Genomic DNA, 15,402 nt, shown 5'->3' with positions numbered 1-15,402 from the left:
ACTGGAAGTGGATACCATGCTGGAAGAATAAAAATCCTAAAATTCTCACTGATCTAATAGACATTTGAATTTATAAGTTTTACTGTTGAAGTATTTATACATAACTGATTCACTCTATATTTTAACTATTTACAATTGAAAGATTTTTACCTATTTTTAAATGGTAAAGTTGAATTTTTTGTTATATTTAAAGATTGCTATGCAGTAGGAGATTTTGAATGTGAAAATGGGCGCTGCTTAAAAAATGTACTTCGTTGTGATGGATTCAATCACTGTAGTGATGGGTCAGATGAAGCAGCTTGTTATGGTAAGTCAGTACTCAAAATTATAATTACTTTGCCAAATAAAATATCCATTTTAATAAAATAAAATATAATCCATTTTAATAAAATAAAATATAATTCATTTTAATAAAATAAAATATAATCCAGGTTTAGAGATTTATACTATAACTATGTAAAATATAGGTGTTTATTAACTGAATCACTTTCATTTATTTAAAATATGCATTTAATCTCAATTGAAGTTCTGTATTAATGAAACTAAATCTCTTATATTTGATCTTGATTATATTACTATCATGAGCTTGTATGCCAAATAATAATCATATAAAATTAAAAATGATTATAATTTTCATATTTTTTCAAAACATTCATATTTTATTTTTTATTGGTATAACTTAACATGTTTGTGAGATTAAAGAAATTCATCCTAACCAGTTATTTATATTTTATTGGATTGAATTTTTAAATTTAACAAGATTGATTGAGAGGGAAGAATAGTGCTTTCCAGACATTTTTGGTTGTGGAACCCCACCATATAAATTAAACAATTGAGAGAGAGAGAGAGAGAGAGATATGAAATTTACTGGCTCATACCTTAAATGGAAAGTCAAAATCAGTATTTTATTCTGCATATCAAATCTAGAGGGTTTTTTTTTTTTTTGTTTTTTTTTTAAGTGTGCTGAGATACAATGTGGGGTGTGCCACTTGGCAGAATTTTCTTGTGGTCAGCTCCATCTATAGCGCAACTGCAAGTATGGCAGCACACCATGGTCATGAATGCATTGTCTTTTTTTAACTGCAGATTGGAAATAAAAATTTTAAACTTCTTTCTGTTTTCTTAACCTAACCATATGTAATAGTGTCATTAAAATAAGTTAGGTTAGGAAAGGTAAGAAGCAAGGAGCACCACAACAGCGGTAGTGGCAGCATGAAGAACAAGTTCAAAGCCAACTCCTTTGGTAAACTTGGGATCCCAGACGTCCTTACTTTGATATAGTTTGGTTTTTTTTTATTTTTATTTGATATTACCTATCAACAAAATTATTGATTCTTAGCAGAGTGTATTATAGCAATCCTCAAATGGGAGTGCCAGTATGCCTTTTATTGCTATTAAGTAAAATTTCATCATGGCTCTTTATTTTCATAGCATTCAACTTTTGTTTATTAGTTATATAGTTGTTTTTACTTGATATTAAAGTGTATAATTTTGATACACTTTACTATAATTTTTAAAATGTTCTAAAACATACTTAGTGAAGCCTCCATAGTTCATGGCAAGAGTTCAATTCTCATCAAAATGTATCATGTTCTTTTTTATTAATAAACTGACTGCCCTCTTCTGGATTAAGTCAAGGATTTTAAGAGGTTTTGTGTGTACTATCCCAGATGGGAACAATATTCCACGATACAACAGATGTGAGACTTTACAGACTACCAAGAAAAGTAACACTGATATTAAAAGAGAAAACCTATTTTTTTTTTTTTTTTTTTTGAGGGGAAAAAAAAAAAAATGTTGTCAGAGGAAGCAATATAAATAATATGTTTATGTCAGGAAATGTTTGAAGTTAGTTATCATTGTCAGGATATTTTCTAGAAATCTGACCATTATCAAAGATGAGCATGTGATTTGTTGCATAATCATATTAGATTCAGGATCATATTATCAGCTTAATATACCCAATAATATTTTTTTGTTTTCCACTTAAAAAATAAAAAAAAATATATATATATATATATATATATATTTTTTTTTTTTTTCTGTCATTCTTTAGGTATATGATATACCTAAAGAATGACAGATATAGTTGCATATTTTTTTAAAGTGATATAGTTGTGATATAGTTGCATATTTTTTTAAAGTAGATTTTAAACATGGATGCATTATTATGTCAGTATGTTAACTTACCAAAATTTAAATCCAAGGTACAGGTCGAGGAACTGTTTCTCCTGATGATAAAAACTGGTGGAGAACTCTAACACCAAATTATTACTTTCCCAAGCAAGAAAGTTCTACAGCAGCAGGAACCAATACCTTGATTTTAGTAACGAGCTTAGCAGGACTTGGAATGTTTGTCCTAACTACAGTCATGATTCTCATAAAGCTTCACAGACAAAAGCAGGAAGATGCAATAAATAGAGAGGTCTTGCATACTATAAGTGGAGATGTTGGTAAGTTTTTAATATAAACACATCTTTTTGTTTCAAAAAATGCCAGAAAGCCAAAAATCTGAATAAGTAATATTTTGCAGTCGTTATTTAGTGTACTTTTATGTAAAATGAACAGAATTCATTGAACAGAATAATTAAAACAAATATTTTAATTATTTCTGGAAAATAAAACATGCATTAGACATGTTTCTTATCCTTTCTTATTTGAATGTTATTTTCATTATTATATTTGACTTTATCTTTGAACAAGCAAAATATGAATTGAAAAACCTGTGTACTTCAGCAATTGGACATGGGCCAGAGAGCATAACAACTGGATGCACTGCCATAGGGTGTTAGTGTACACTTCAATGACTGGATGTGAGAGGAGCACACTAATTTTAAATTCATGTTTATCAGCATGGGCATATAATTTTCAAGACTTTGCTTAATTTACAATTTTACTTTTTGCCCTTTAACCAAGCAAGATTTCTGGAATTTTCAATAACAAAATCAGAAAGGTACTGAGAACTTCAGCTGTGTAGACCAAGGCAACAAGGAGTGCAACATTGTTGAAAGTTATGTGGAGTCTTGAAGATGCTACATGCCTGTCTCAAGGTTAAGAAAACAACAGTGCAGGTTAACATATTGGGTGACAATCAACGATTCATTGTAGTGAATCATTGATGGCCACTGAAGAAACATAACATAAATTGCTAGTGTCCCACATGGTGTAAACCACTTTATTTTGAATGCTACAAAAATATTGATCATGATGAAGGATAAAGCAGACCCGAAAAATAAGACGATGACGAAATCCTATTTCTGTACACTGAAAAACAGCCTGGACTTTGCCAAAATGGGAGGAACTTTTAATCCCACCTTTCCCCCAAGTTAACAGACACCTACCAGATCAGAAACAATGAAAGAACATAACACTGTTTAAAAGGAAATTTTTTGCTTTGCTATTAGTATATTTTGCTCTGATATGTGTTCTTGCTGTGTTAAAATCGGTGGCTACTGAATTAGAGATATTTTAAACTGATACTTTATAAATTTTTAGCTGAATTCTCATTATACAACAGAATCTCAAAAATTCAGCACTTTTGGAATATTTCTTCGAAGGTAGTTTACTATATGAGAACAAAGGGATAATAGTCTCGGGAAAAAAAAAAAAAAAACCTGCAGGAACTGCATTATGTTCTGTTAATTTCCAGAGGTAATTTCTTGTTTTATATATTACTGTGTATTTGTAACATATAAGATCATTCATCTTGTGAGCCATTCAATACTAGTTCACAGTACAGTAGCATGTATTTTGTTCTTAAGAAAAGTTGATTGCCGAAATCATAATTACACTTTACCTGGCCGACTGGGCTAGCCAGGTGGGTAAAGCACCTGCCTGGCAACCCAAAGGTCATGGGTTCAAATCCCGCCTCGGGCTTGGATCAAAGTACTGCAAAAAACCTTGGGAGGTGCATTATGGCCACAGAAGCCGATGCGCCAACAACTACCAAAAAAAAAAAAAAAAAAAAAAAAAAACACTTTACCTTATATTAAAAAAAAATTGGACAATCGCAACACCCATACTGTAGGCAGCATTTGAACCCACAACCTTTATTTCTTAGGCAAGTGCATTACCCACTGAACCAGTCTGGCAGTGCAAGTTAAAATTTTGGCTTAATGCTGGCAACTACCATTCTGTGGAGATTATAGGTCTGTATTATCAAATAAAACATAATGAGTTATTTTCAAAAATCTGTTATGTGCTAGATTTATGAGGTTCTAATACTAATCTCTATCATGCTAAGAACTTGCGTGTTTTGAAATTATATTTCTTAATAAGATGCACAGAATTATTTTTAGAAATAAAAAATAATCAAGTTTTCACATTGGGGCAATAAAATTAATTTAAACATTAGTTACATGTTACTGTCCCCTTCAAAGTAGGCCCCTCCCAAGTTTATACATCAATCTTAGTGCTTCTCCACCGTTTGGAGCATCTCTGAAACTCCTGTTTCTTGATGCTGTCCATCACTTTCTGTGATTCAGATTGAATCTTTGCAATGTCTTTGTCCTTTTAGGTCACAGGAGGATCATTGTCATTTTGTGGACTGTCACATTGTCATGATGCAGAAGCCAATCCTGAGTGTGCCATTTGTCTGGGCATTTTCTCCCGACATTCTCAAATGCCTTAAGATCCTGATATAGTACTGGTGATTTACAGTTTGGCCTGGTGGAAATAACTCAATGAACAATTCCCTTCTTGTTGAAGATCAAATCAGATCATGGTAAATCAAATCAACACTTGATTTAACCTGCATTACTTTTATTGGATGCGGAGATGGACTTTTCCACTGGTAGGACTGGTGCTTTATTTCTGGGTCCATACCATAAACCCAGCTTTCATCTCCTGTTATGACCTTGGTAAGAAGTTTCTGTGCTTGCAAGGACTTGCAGCACAGAAACTTCCTCTGCTTGCAAGTCCTTGCAAGCAGAGGCTATTCTGTTTTTGTCCTTCACTCAGAAAACAGGACCCAAATTTTGTAGCAATCTGCCTCGTGTAAATTTTCAGTTAAAATGTGTTGGCATGTACTGTGTACTATATGTCCTCATGGATGATTTGATGCACTTTTTCAACATTTTCATCGGTCCAGATGAGGGACACAAGAGCTCAGAAATACTCAACCAAAGTTTACCTGCCTTGTAAATGTGAATACCAGTGGATAGGATAATTGGTATAACCATCATATTTTTATGGGTCTTTTTCACAATGTTGCTGAGTTAGCCAGTCTCAGGTGAAGTCAGCACAGTTTTTAGTCCAGTAACGGCAATATGGCCCAAATTGCTGATACACCCAAAAAAAAAAAAAAAAAAACCTACAACTCCCCCACCCCATGTGAATTCCATCAAAAAAAGTTTTGTGTTCTACCCATAACATCATCACCAAACCCTTGTTTAAGCATTTCATAATTCTCTAAAGCTGTTTTCCCAAGTTTATGCCAAAAATCTGATGCAAATTCATTGTTTCACAACGCCTGCCATTTTACTGTTACAAAAATTGCGAGAATCATTAGCATTAGTAGAGGCATTTGATGCAAGAAAGCAAGCTTATGCAGCATCAGCCAAAAAAAAAAAAAAAAAACCACTTCCACTTCACCCCTCAGTTCGTTCGAAATACCTGTCCAGCTGAGCCTTAAACTTATTTAGGCTATCAACTTCCACGACAAGGGATGGAAGTTTGTTCCACCAACCAACCACCCGCTGGCTAAAGGCAAATTTCCGCACGTCTATCCTACATCTGTCTTTCCTCAATTTGAATTTATGCCCTCTCAGGTGATTTTTCTGAGCTAGAGGAAGAATCCCATCAGCATTGAGCATGCTTAAACCATTCAAGGCTTTATACACCTCTATCAGATCACCTCGGTGGTGCCTAGTCTCCAGACCCTGTAATTTGCAAAACTTAAGCCTTTCTTCGTAAGAGCACCCCTTTGTTCCATTCACTAATCTTGTTGCCCTTCTCAGTACTCGTTCCAGCAGCTCTACATCCTTCTTGAAATGAGGCCTCCAGACCTGTATACAGTACTCTAGGTGTGGCCTGACCATTGCCTTATACAATGGAATAATCACCTCCTTATCCCTGCTGGAAAGATTCCTGTATATCATTGACAATACTCCATGAGCTACTCTTGCAGCCCGTCTGCACTGCTCGAGAATTTCATATCTGCCTGCACAACCACCCCCAAGTCCCTTTCATTCTCTACCACTGTCAGTGTAGTACCACAGAGTTGATACATTGCTCTGGGGTTGCTGTTTCCCATGTGTAGTACTTTACATTTGTCAATGTTAAACTTCATTTGCCACCTCTCAGCCCATCTGCTCAACCTTTCCAGATCCTGTTGCAGCAGCATAGTGTCAGTAGTGTCCTTGACAACCCTGCCAACCTTTGTATCGTCTGCAAGCTTGGACATTAAGCTTGATATACCATCATCAATATCATTTATAAATACAGAAAACAATAATGGACCCAACACTGAGCCCTGAGGGACTCCACTAATAACATTAGTCCACGATGAGCAGTGTCCATTGATTACCACTCTCTGTCTTCTTCCCCTCAACCACCCCTTTATCCATAGCAGCAATTTGCCTCCAATGTCACACTGCTCCAATTTGTGTAGCAGTCTTCCATGTGCAACAGTATCAAAAGCCTTTCTAAGATCCAAGTATATAATATCAAAGTTATTCCCTGCATCCAGTTCTTTTATGACTGCATCATAGTATCCAATCAAGTTGGTCAGGCAAGACTTCCCCTTAACAAAACCATGCTGTGTCTGAGCTATAACTGAAGTCTTGTCTAAATGATCCTGCAGTGCTTCTTTAACCAGTGCCTCCATTAATTTTCCTGGAACAGAAGTTAAGCTCACAGGTCTATAATTACTTGTGTCAGCCTTTGATCCTCCTTTGTGAATTGGGGTCACATTTGCACTTTTCCAGTCTATGGGTACCTCCCCTGAGTCCAAGGAAGCTCTCTTGTCAACAGAAACACACTTTGTCGCAGTAGCACAAAACTTGCCCACTAACTCACAGTGAGTTAGTTCAGCAGTACTTAACAGTACTACTGTACTACATGTGGTTAGCTCTCCATGCAGTCAGTCTAGAAACTTTTGGCTTTGTATGTATGTGTGTATATATATATACAGCCAGGCCTCGCATAACGCTAGTTCGATTAACGCGATTTGAAAAATTATACCACTTTTCACTTTACACGATGCAAATTTCCAGTTAATGTGATCTCTCTTTTTTTTTTTATGCGATAGTTGAAAAAGATTTGAATCACGCGTTAAGCTTACCGCAAGTCGTACGGTCAATAAACAAACGTTTGCCTGCTGCCCGCCTCGGTGTGTTCCATCAATCATCGGAAGAAGACGTGTTACTTGTTTGTCTCCTGCTCATAAAGTCAATGCACACTTGCATAAAAATTCAAATTTTTAAATGAGCCAGATGAAAATGTTATCGTGAAGGAGATAACGGTAAAAGAATTAGATGAAATCTTTCGTATTGCATAGAACCTCAAACAAATGGTTTGAGGTTTTCTGCAATATTAATTTCGCCAGGGCCCAGAGAAGATTGTTGCTGGCTATCAGAAATTGATTGATGAAAAGAGAAAGTCAACACTGTTAAAATATTTCCGCAACAGTCATTTCTTCATTTTATGTCAGAGGTTCCCAAACTTTCTCAGTTCACGGCGCCCCTTAGTGTCTCAGTAATTTTTTCAAGGCACACCCAGACCAAAAGAAATACCTAACAGTTCCGTTTAGCAGTTAGGTCCAAACAACTTAATAAGAAATGTTGAAACTGTGAACTACCTCAAGCTAGTAGTTCACGTGGTGTCTGACAGATGTCGAGCATCGCTGTGTTTCCCTCGAAAATTTAAAATATTCCACAGCGCACAGTTTGGGAACTGCTGTTTTATGCAATAAACATTTAATTCCATAATTATTTTCATTATCTTTTACATTGTATACAGTTAAAAAGTTATTTAAAAGGTATTTTTAAAATTCTTTATGGACATTCCAGAAGGTCAAGGACCAATTATAATTTTTCCTATTGATTATTATATTCGATTAACGCGTTTCCATTTTGTGCTCGTGGGACAAGTTAATCGAGGCCAGCCTGTATTAATTTTCAATACTGCCAAAATAAAATTATTAACATTACAAGGCCTTAACTCAAGGAGATTTATAAAGTTACTAAATATGTTTAAAGAGTATTAGGAATCACTCCTCTACAGAATACTTTAATGTAGCACTGAAGTATTTGCACCACAGCACAATATGTAATTTTAATCTGGTAGGAATGCTTTTCTTAAGGATAGGAGTAAAAAAATTGAATAGTTGGTTGATTTGTTTATCAATGTGGAGGTAAAGTAAAACTGCAGATTCATTAAAATTTTTTAGTGTAGTATGGTATTAAGTGTTACAAAATGTGATAATTAGCTTATAAGTATATATATATATATATATATATATATATATATATATTTTTTTTTTTTTTTTCAGAAGCTGAGAATACACCTCCTGTTCGGCATATCATATCAGGCGATCCTCCAATATATGATCCCCCTCCATCCTATGAAGATGTTATTAAATTTTATATGCCACCACCACCAACATACACTAGTATAATGAGAGAACACTGCCATCGTTTGGGAACTAGTCGTGAAGGTATTGATAATGTTGCATTTGTACCTGATTGTTCTCCACCACCCTTATTAACTGAGGTAGGAAACTGCTGCAGAAATCAGTTGTCTTCACCACGGAATGATACAACATCTGTACTATGTGTAGTATTACCAACTGCTACAGTTGTCTCTGACAGTATTTCTACTTCTGCTAAACAAGAAGTAAACAATGCTGAGAGAACATCCACAACAATAAGTAATAAAAATACCTCTCCATCTCATATAAAACATAATTTTTCGAAGGTCTCTCCAAAATATCCCTTTATATCAGATCTTAGTTTAGTAAGTGACTCTGAAGAGTTTCCTAGTGAATCTGTGCAAACAGTTATGTTCCTAACTACTCCTAGTGAAAATGTGCATTTATCTGATACATCAAACCTTTCTTCAACAGATACCTCTTTGCATAATACTTCTCAGGAGGAAGACAGATATAACAATGTTTTAGAAAGCAAGAGCAAAAAAAAAATTAATAGGAAAAATTCAGATAGTTCTCATTCTAATGTTTTGGTGACAAATACTTCTTTAGAGAACGCTTGTCAAGAGAGAGACAGGCTGAGCAATGTTACAGAGGACAAGAGAAAAAAGAAAAATGCCATTGACAGGCAAAATTCTAATAGTTCTTCATCCATGTGTGAATGTAAAGGAGCATGTTCTTGTCCATCAACAAACACTAAATTACATCGTTTATCTTGTAGTGAGGAAAATAACCATGTTCAGCAAAGGAACCTTAAAGATATACTTGTGTGTTCCAGCGAAGTTCATGAAGGATTAAAACATTTAGAAAAAGAAGGCAAACAAAACTCAGATGTTTCACAACTGTCAAGTGAAAAACAATTGCTTCACAATGATACAACTAATATATCATCTTGTACAAGTAGGCATAGTATAAAGCAATCAGATATATCTAAAATTAGTGTTCTCAGTGATTCACCCACCAAACACAAGGACTCATCTACTCTTGTATTTATAGATCATCCAAATTCAAAAAGAGTACAGTCACCAAAGAAACATTCATCTTGCCATTTGAACGAGGACCTGTGCAATAAAATCACTACCTCTTCTCGGGACACAAAATCAAGTATAGCAAGTGAACTCAATGGTAATTTAAACTTTCAAAGCATGTTACCAGTCTCCAATCAGAATCAAATTTGTACAGCATCATCATCATCTCTGTTTTGTTTTCCTCATAATTCATTTAAATTGCAAGGCCAGCATGTAGATGTTGGTATTGATGTAGCTTTATGCTTAAATTCTACCTCTGAACAGACAGAAAAACAACCAAAGAATTCTTTTGTAGATCTTTTGCCTGATGATTATTCTTGGGGTTCTTCTAATAAGCCACAACATTCAGAAGAAACTCTAGAAGTTTCTAGTGACACTCAACCATTATTAAGAAGAGTTGCATCTCAACCTGGCTTGATGCCAGTAGTTAGGTCTGTTAGCCATAAACATAGCAAATCCGATATTAGTCAAACATCATTCCCCTTTTCCTCACCTGTTTTATCAAAGAATGTAATTTCATCAGATATATCTACTAAGCCTTATAAAAACAAGACAAATAAGTAAGCATAACAGAATAAAAATTGAATTTCAAGACTGAAAAAGTTTTACTAGTTAAGAAAAATGACTATTTTGTTAACAAATTCATCTGTATAATAGAGCACCTCCATTTTCTAAGTATTGTCATTTGAATATGTCATGAACTGTGCATTTTTCGATAAAAAAAAAAAAATTAGCATTCTTTGTAGGAGAGCATAAAAAAAAGGAAAATATTTTCAAGTGAAAATATTTAATTAATAATAATAAAAAGTATTTATACCTTACACTGAATGTAGTTAAACTAGCAAAATTTCATTGGGCCTTTTTTCCCCCCAACCCACTTCTCTACATCGATGGATGTACCACTTTGGGAAATGTAGTAATTCCCATAAATCATATAACTGCATTGGCGTTTAGTTGTATTTCAAGTGAAGCAACTGTAATGAGAATTTAATCAAATTTTTTGTTTTGATTAGGAAATACAATACTGCATACATGTATAACTACAACCATGGAGAACACATGCCAGGACTTGATCAAAGTGTAGTTTATGTTAATGTCATTTACCTATAAAATATTGCAATGGCTAAAATTATTTAAGTAATTTACACATATAAAGAATATAACTCTGTGATGCTGAGTTGAAGATTCTTGTAATGTATATAGAATACTTGTCATGAAGTTCCTTTAAAAACTAGAATCTGTGTGTGTGTGTTGTAATGTTTGCTTAAAATAGACATGGTAAACATTTACAGGGTGCACATAACTAGAACAGATATTTTATTACAGTAATTATAAATACTTACCTTTGTATTTTACTAGCATTTGTAATTGTGTCCATAAAGTCCTTATTTATTTCGGCAGAGTAATGGTATATACCTATTTTTTGTTGCAGAACCCTATTAATATTGAATGTATGAATGTGTGATAGTAGTAACTCTTCAGGTTCAAGGAAAGAGGTACAAAGAAATTACAATTTGGAAAGAAAATTTCACGTCAGGTTCTACAGACCAATAAGTCAATTCTTGATTTGCTTAACAATTTAAAAGAATGGGATTTATTCATGAGAAGGTCACAATCTGGATGTCTAAGTGTTTTTTCCAGCATGATGTCAAGACAGTATAAGCTAGAATTCAGAAAAATCCAAGAATGTTAGTTTGCACTGCTTCACATAAACTTTGAATACTCCTAAATCGAGGACCAGGAAATTTTAAAATTGTATAAGTTGAAGTTATCACATTTAGGTGGTTCATGACTTGAACGAAGAGGATTGTTGAAAGTGAGTTTTCAATGTATGCTGCTTTTTTTTAAACAAATTCAATGGAACACATTCTCCTTAGTGATAAAGCAACTTTTGGGAGTACACAAAGTAATTTTGAAATTGGTGGACTGGATGTGGCAGCAATAGGCCCTTAGTGACTCAATCTTCAGACCCAATACACTTGGATTTTATTGCATGGTGTTTTATCATATCAAATGTCTATCAAGCAAGGGTTACAGATTTGCAAGGTTTATGTGCTCATATTGTAGCAGCAGCAGTTACAAAAATAACTCCCAAGATACTCCACATGTTATGAAATGCTACTGACAGATCTAAACTCTGCAGATATTTTGAATGTTCATATAGAATCCTATTGTTAGGTTTTCAATAAAACAAATGGGGACTTTATGAACACCCTGTATAATATAATAAAAATATGGCATGCAATAAATTAAAATAAAGTGATAATGGTTTAATGCTCCTAGATACAGCGAATTGCTGGGGGGGATTACAATAAAAAATTTTAAAAATACACAATTAAAATTTAATTTATGTACACATAATAAATACAAACTTAACTAAATAAAAAGAAATGTTATTTTATATCATATTATCCAGCATTTCTTGTTCAATATGACTACAGCCACATAGCAGAATCAATGCTATATGATTAAGCTGCCGAAAAGTTAAGTGATGTATGTTAGTTAAGTTTTCCATAGCTTATGGCTTTAATACCTATATATTTTTATGGCTTAAAATTTTGTTATTAATTGTAGTACAAAGGTAAAAACAGTACCTACTGCTTTCATGGCTGCCTACTTAAAGCTCATAGCAGAGAACAAAGAATGAAGAGAAGTAAAGTTCCTTACTCAATTTGATACTAGAAAGCATTATATCAAGATACGGGTAGAACAGATACATTACACATAAAAGAAAATATTATCTTTCAGTACAGGTAGAAATCACTGCTGAAAATGCAATGCAAATTTGTGCAAGGTAGTGTCCAGGTAATCACAAATACCCAAAACAACTATACTTAAAACAATGACCAAGACCCAAAACTGCAATCTTCTAAGCTGGGAAAAGTTCTACAGTTGCTGCTTTCTGATTCAAAATTCCATATAAATTTTTTGGTTCACTTTTATTTTCGTGGTGCAATTAATATGCGTAACTGTGATGTATGGGATAAAGAAAACTCACATGCAATAACTGATAAATAGGCACTCTGAGAAATCCAGAGAAGCCTGGACCACATTCCACTTTTTCAGTCCCTAGCCATGATAAAAAAAATGAAAATGCATAAAAAAAAAGTAGTACACAAATTTTGAATGCTTTTTTTATTTAAGAAATACTTTTCTAGCATTTTTCTCTGAAATTGAACTAATTATTGAGGAAAACTAAAGCCCATTTTGAGCTTGATTCAGATTAAATGGCTCCCAAGAGGGGGCCCCCCCATGGGCTTTGCTGACAAATCATTATATGATGAAAATGTAACAGAATGGCATGGTTTCACATCCAAGATGTGAAACAATCTAATACACAATAGTTTTTTTTTTTTTAATTGTATCCAGTTCTGGAAGTGATATCTAAAAAAAAACATTGTCTTATGGGGAATGGTTTAGAAGGCAGACTGAAGAGCTTGGCAAGGATATCTGACAGGTGAAAGTGTGAAAAGTATAATGCACCAAAGAGAAAAAGTAAAATGAATGAAGGAGGCATGTTTTCAATAGTAGAAGAGATATGAACAAGAGAACACAAATATAAAATCTTAGAAGACAACAGAAAGCTGGATTCCATGAAAGTATACCTTTTAAGTAAAGTAGCATGTTAGCATTAGTAGACACATCTGATGCAAGAAAGCAAGCTTATGCAGCATCAGCCAAAAAAAAAAAAAAAAAAAAAACACATGCTCCCATTTCACCCCTCCGTTCGTTCCAAGTACCTGTCCAGCTCAGTCTTAAATTTATTTAAGCTATCAACTTCCACAACAAAGGATGGAAGTCTGTTCCACCAATCAACCACCCGCTGGCTAAAGGCAAACTTCCGCACATCTATCCTACATCTGTCTTTCCTCAATTTGAATTTATGCCCTCTCAAATGATTATTCTGAGCAAAAGGAAGAATTCCATCAGCATTGAGTATGCTCAAACCATTTCAGGCTTTATACACCTCAATCAGATCACCTTGCAGGTGCCTAGTCTCCAGAAACTGTAATTTACAAAATTTAAGCCTTTATTCATAAGAGCAACCCTTTGTTCCATTCACTAATCTTGTTGCCCTTCTCTGTACTCGTTCCAAACAGCTCTACATCCTTCTTAAAATGAGGCCTCCAGACCTGTATACAGTACTCAAGGTGTGGCCTGACCATTGCTTTATATAAGGGGATAATCACCTCGTTATCCCTGCTAGAAAAATTCCTGTATATCATTGACAAGACACCATGAGCTACTCTTGCAGACTGTCTGCACTGCTCAGAAAACTTCATATCTGCCTGCACAATTACCTCTAGATCCTTTTCGTTCTCTACCACTTTCAGTGTAGTACCACAGAGTTGATATGTCTCTCTGGAGTTGCTGCTTCCCATATGTAGTACTTTACATTTGTCAATGTTAAACTTCATTTGCCACCTCTCAGCCCATCTGCTCAACCTTTCCAGATCCTGTTGCAGCAGAGTACTGTCATTAGTGTCCTTAACAACCCTGCCAACCTTCGTATCGTCTGCAAACTTGGACATTAAGCGTGAAATACCATCATCAATATCATTTATACATACAGAAAACAACAATGGACCCAATACTGAACCCTGAGGGACTCCACTAATAACATTAGTCCACGATGAGCAGTGTCCATTGATTACCACTCTCTATCTTCTCCCACTCAACCATCCCTTTATCCATAGCAGCAATTTGCCTCCAATGCCACACTCTCCAATTTGTGCAGCAGTCTTCCATGTGCAACAGTATCAAAAGCCTTTCTAAGATCCAAATATATGATATCAAACTTATTCCCTGCATCCAATTCCTTTGTGACCACATCATAGTATCCAATCAAATTGGTCAGGCAAGACTTTCCCTTAACAAAACCATGTTTTGTCCGAGCTATAACTGAAGTCTTGTCTAGATGATCCTGCAGTGCTTCTTTAACCAGTGCCTCCATTAATTTTCCTGGAACAGAAGTTAAACTAACAGGTCTATAATTACTTGTGTTGCCCTTTGATTCTCCTTTGTCAATTGTGGTCACATTTGCACATCTCCAGTCCATGGGTACCTCTCCTGAGTCCAAAGAAGCTCTCATAATTATGGCTAAGGGTTTGCTTACTTCCTTTACTGCCTCCATTAATATAACTGGATAGATCCCGTCCACCCCGGGTGCCTTTTTTATGTTTATCTTAAACAATTTCTCCTCCACTTTCCTCTCATTTATTACAAAATCATCCAGCTCAATGCCAGAGTTTAACTCACCTCTGGTATTCCCCTCCCTGAATAACTCCTCATGGGTGAATGTAGATGCAAAATACTCATTTAGTTTGTTAGCCACCTGAGCAGGATCATCAAACAGTTGAACCATCCAGTGGACCAATCTGATTCATCCCTTTCCTTCTAGAGTTTACATAGGTAAAGAACTCTTTGTTGTTTTTCTTTGCATCCTTTTCCAAGGATTTCTCATAATCTGCCTTTGCCTGCCTAACCTCCTTTGTGACTTGGATACAGACCAGGTTATATCTATCATAGGCTTCCATGTCACCCATTAATTTATAGGCTTCCATGTCACCCATTAATTTATATGTATCCCATTCATTTTTCTTCTCTGCCACATGTCTCATTAGTTCATCTGACATCCATTTAGGCCTAAACCTTGAACAATATTTCTTAGTTGGTATGTAGAGCCTAGTAGCTTCCAAGATAAATTCTTTGAATGCTTCCCATTTT

The 15,402-nt window shown here is 34.8% G+C and overlaps 1 protein-coding gene across 1 annotated transcript in view; it reads left to right on the top strand.

The window, feature by feature from the left end:
* The window catches only part of LOC150089901 (uncharacterized), a 64,486-nt gene extending 53,752 nt beyond the window's left edge, over positions 1-10,734 (top strand). Inside the window, exons 10-12 of the mRNA XM_090389699.1 lie at positions 194-307; positions 2,208-2,453; positions 8,492-10,734. Of these exons, the coding sequence (XP_090245825.1) occupies positions 194-307; positions 2,208-2,453; positions 8,492-10,239 (2,108 nt within the window). The 3' untranslated portion in view covers positions 10,240-10,734. The remainder of the gene's footprint in view (positions 1-193; positions 308-2,207; positions 2,454-8,491) is intronic.
* The last annotated feature ends 4,668 nt before the right edge of the window (positions 10,735-15,402 follow it).

Source organism: Mastigoproctus giganteus, chromosome 2 (assembly GCF_048544385.1).
Source record: "Mastigoproctus giganteus isolate SK-2022 chromosome 2, ASM4854438v1, whole genome shotgun sequence".
NCBI lineage: Eukaryota > Metazoa > Arthropoda > Arachnida > Uropygi > Thelyphonidae > Mastigoproctus > Mastigoproctus giganteus.
The sequence above is the reverse complement of the archived record's forward strand: the minus strand, read 5'-3'. Positions and strand labels throughout refer to the sequence as shown.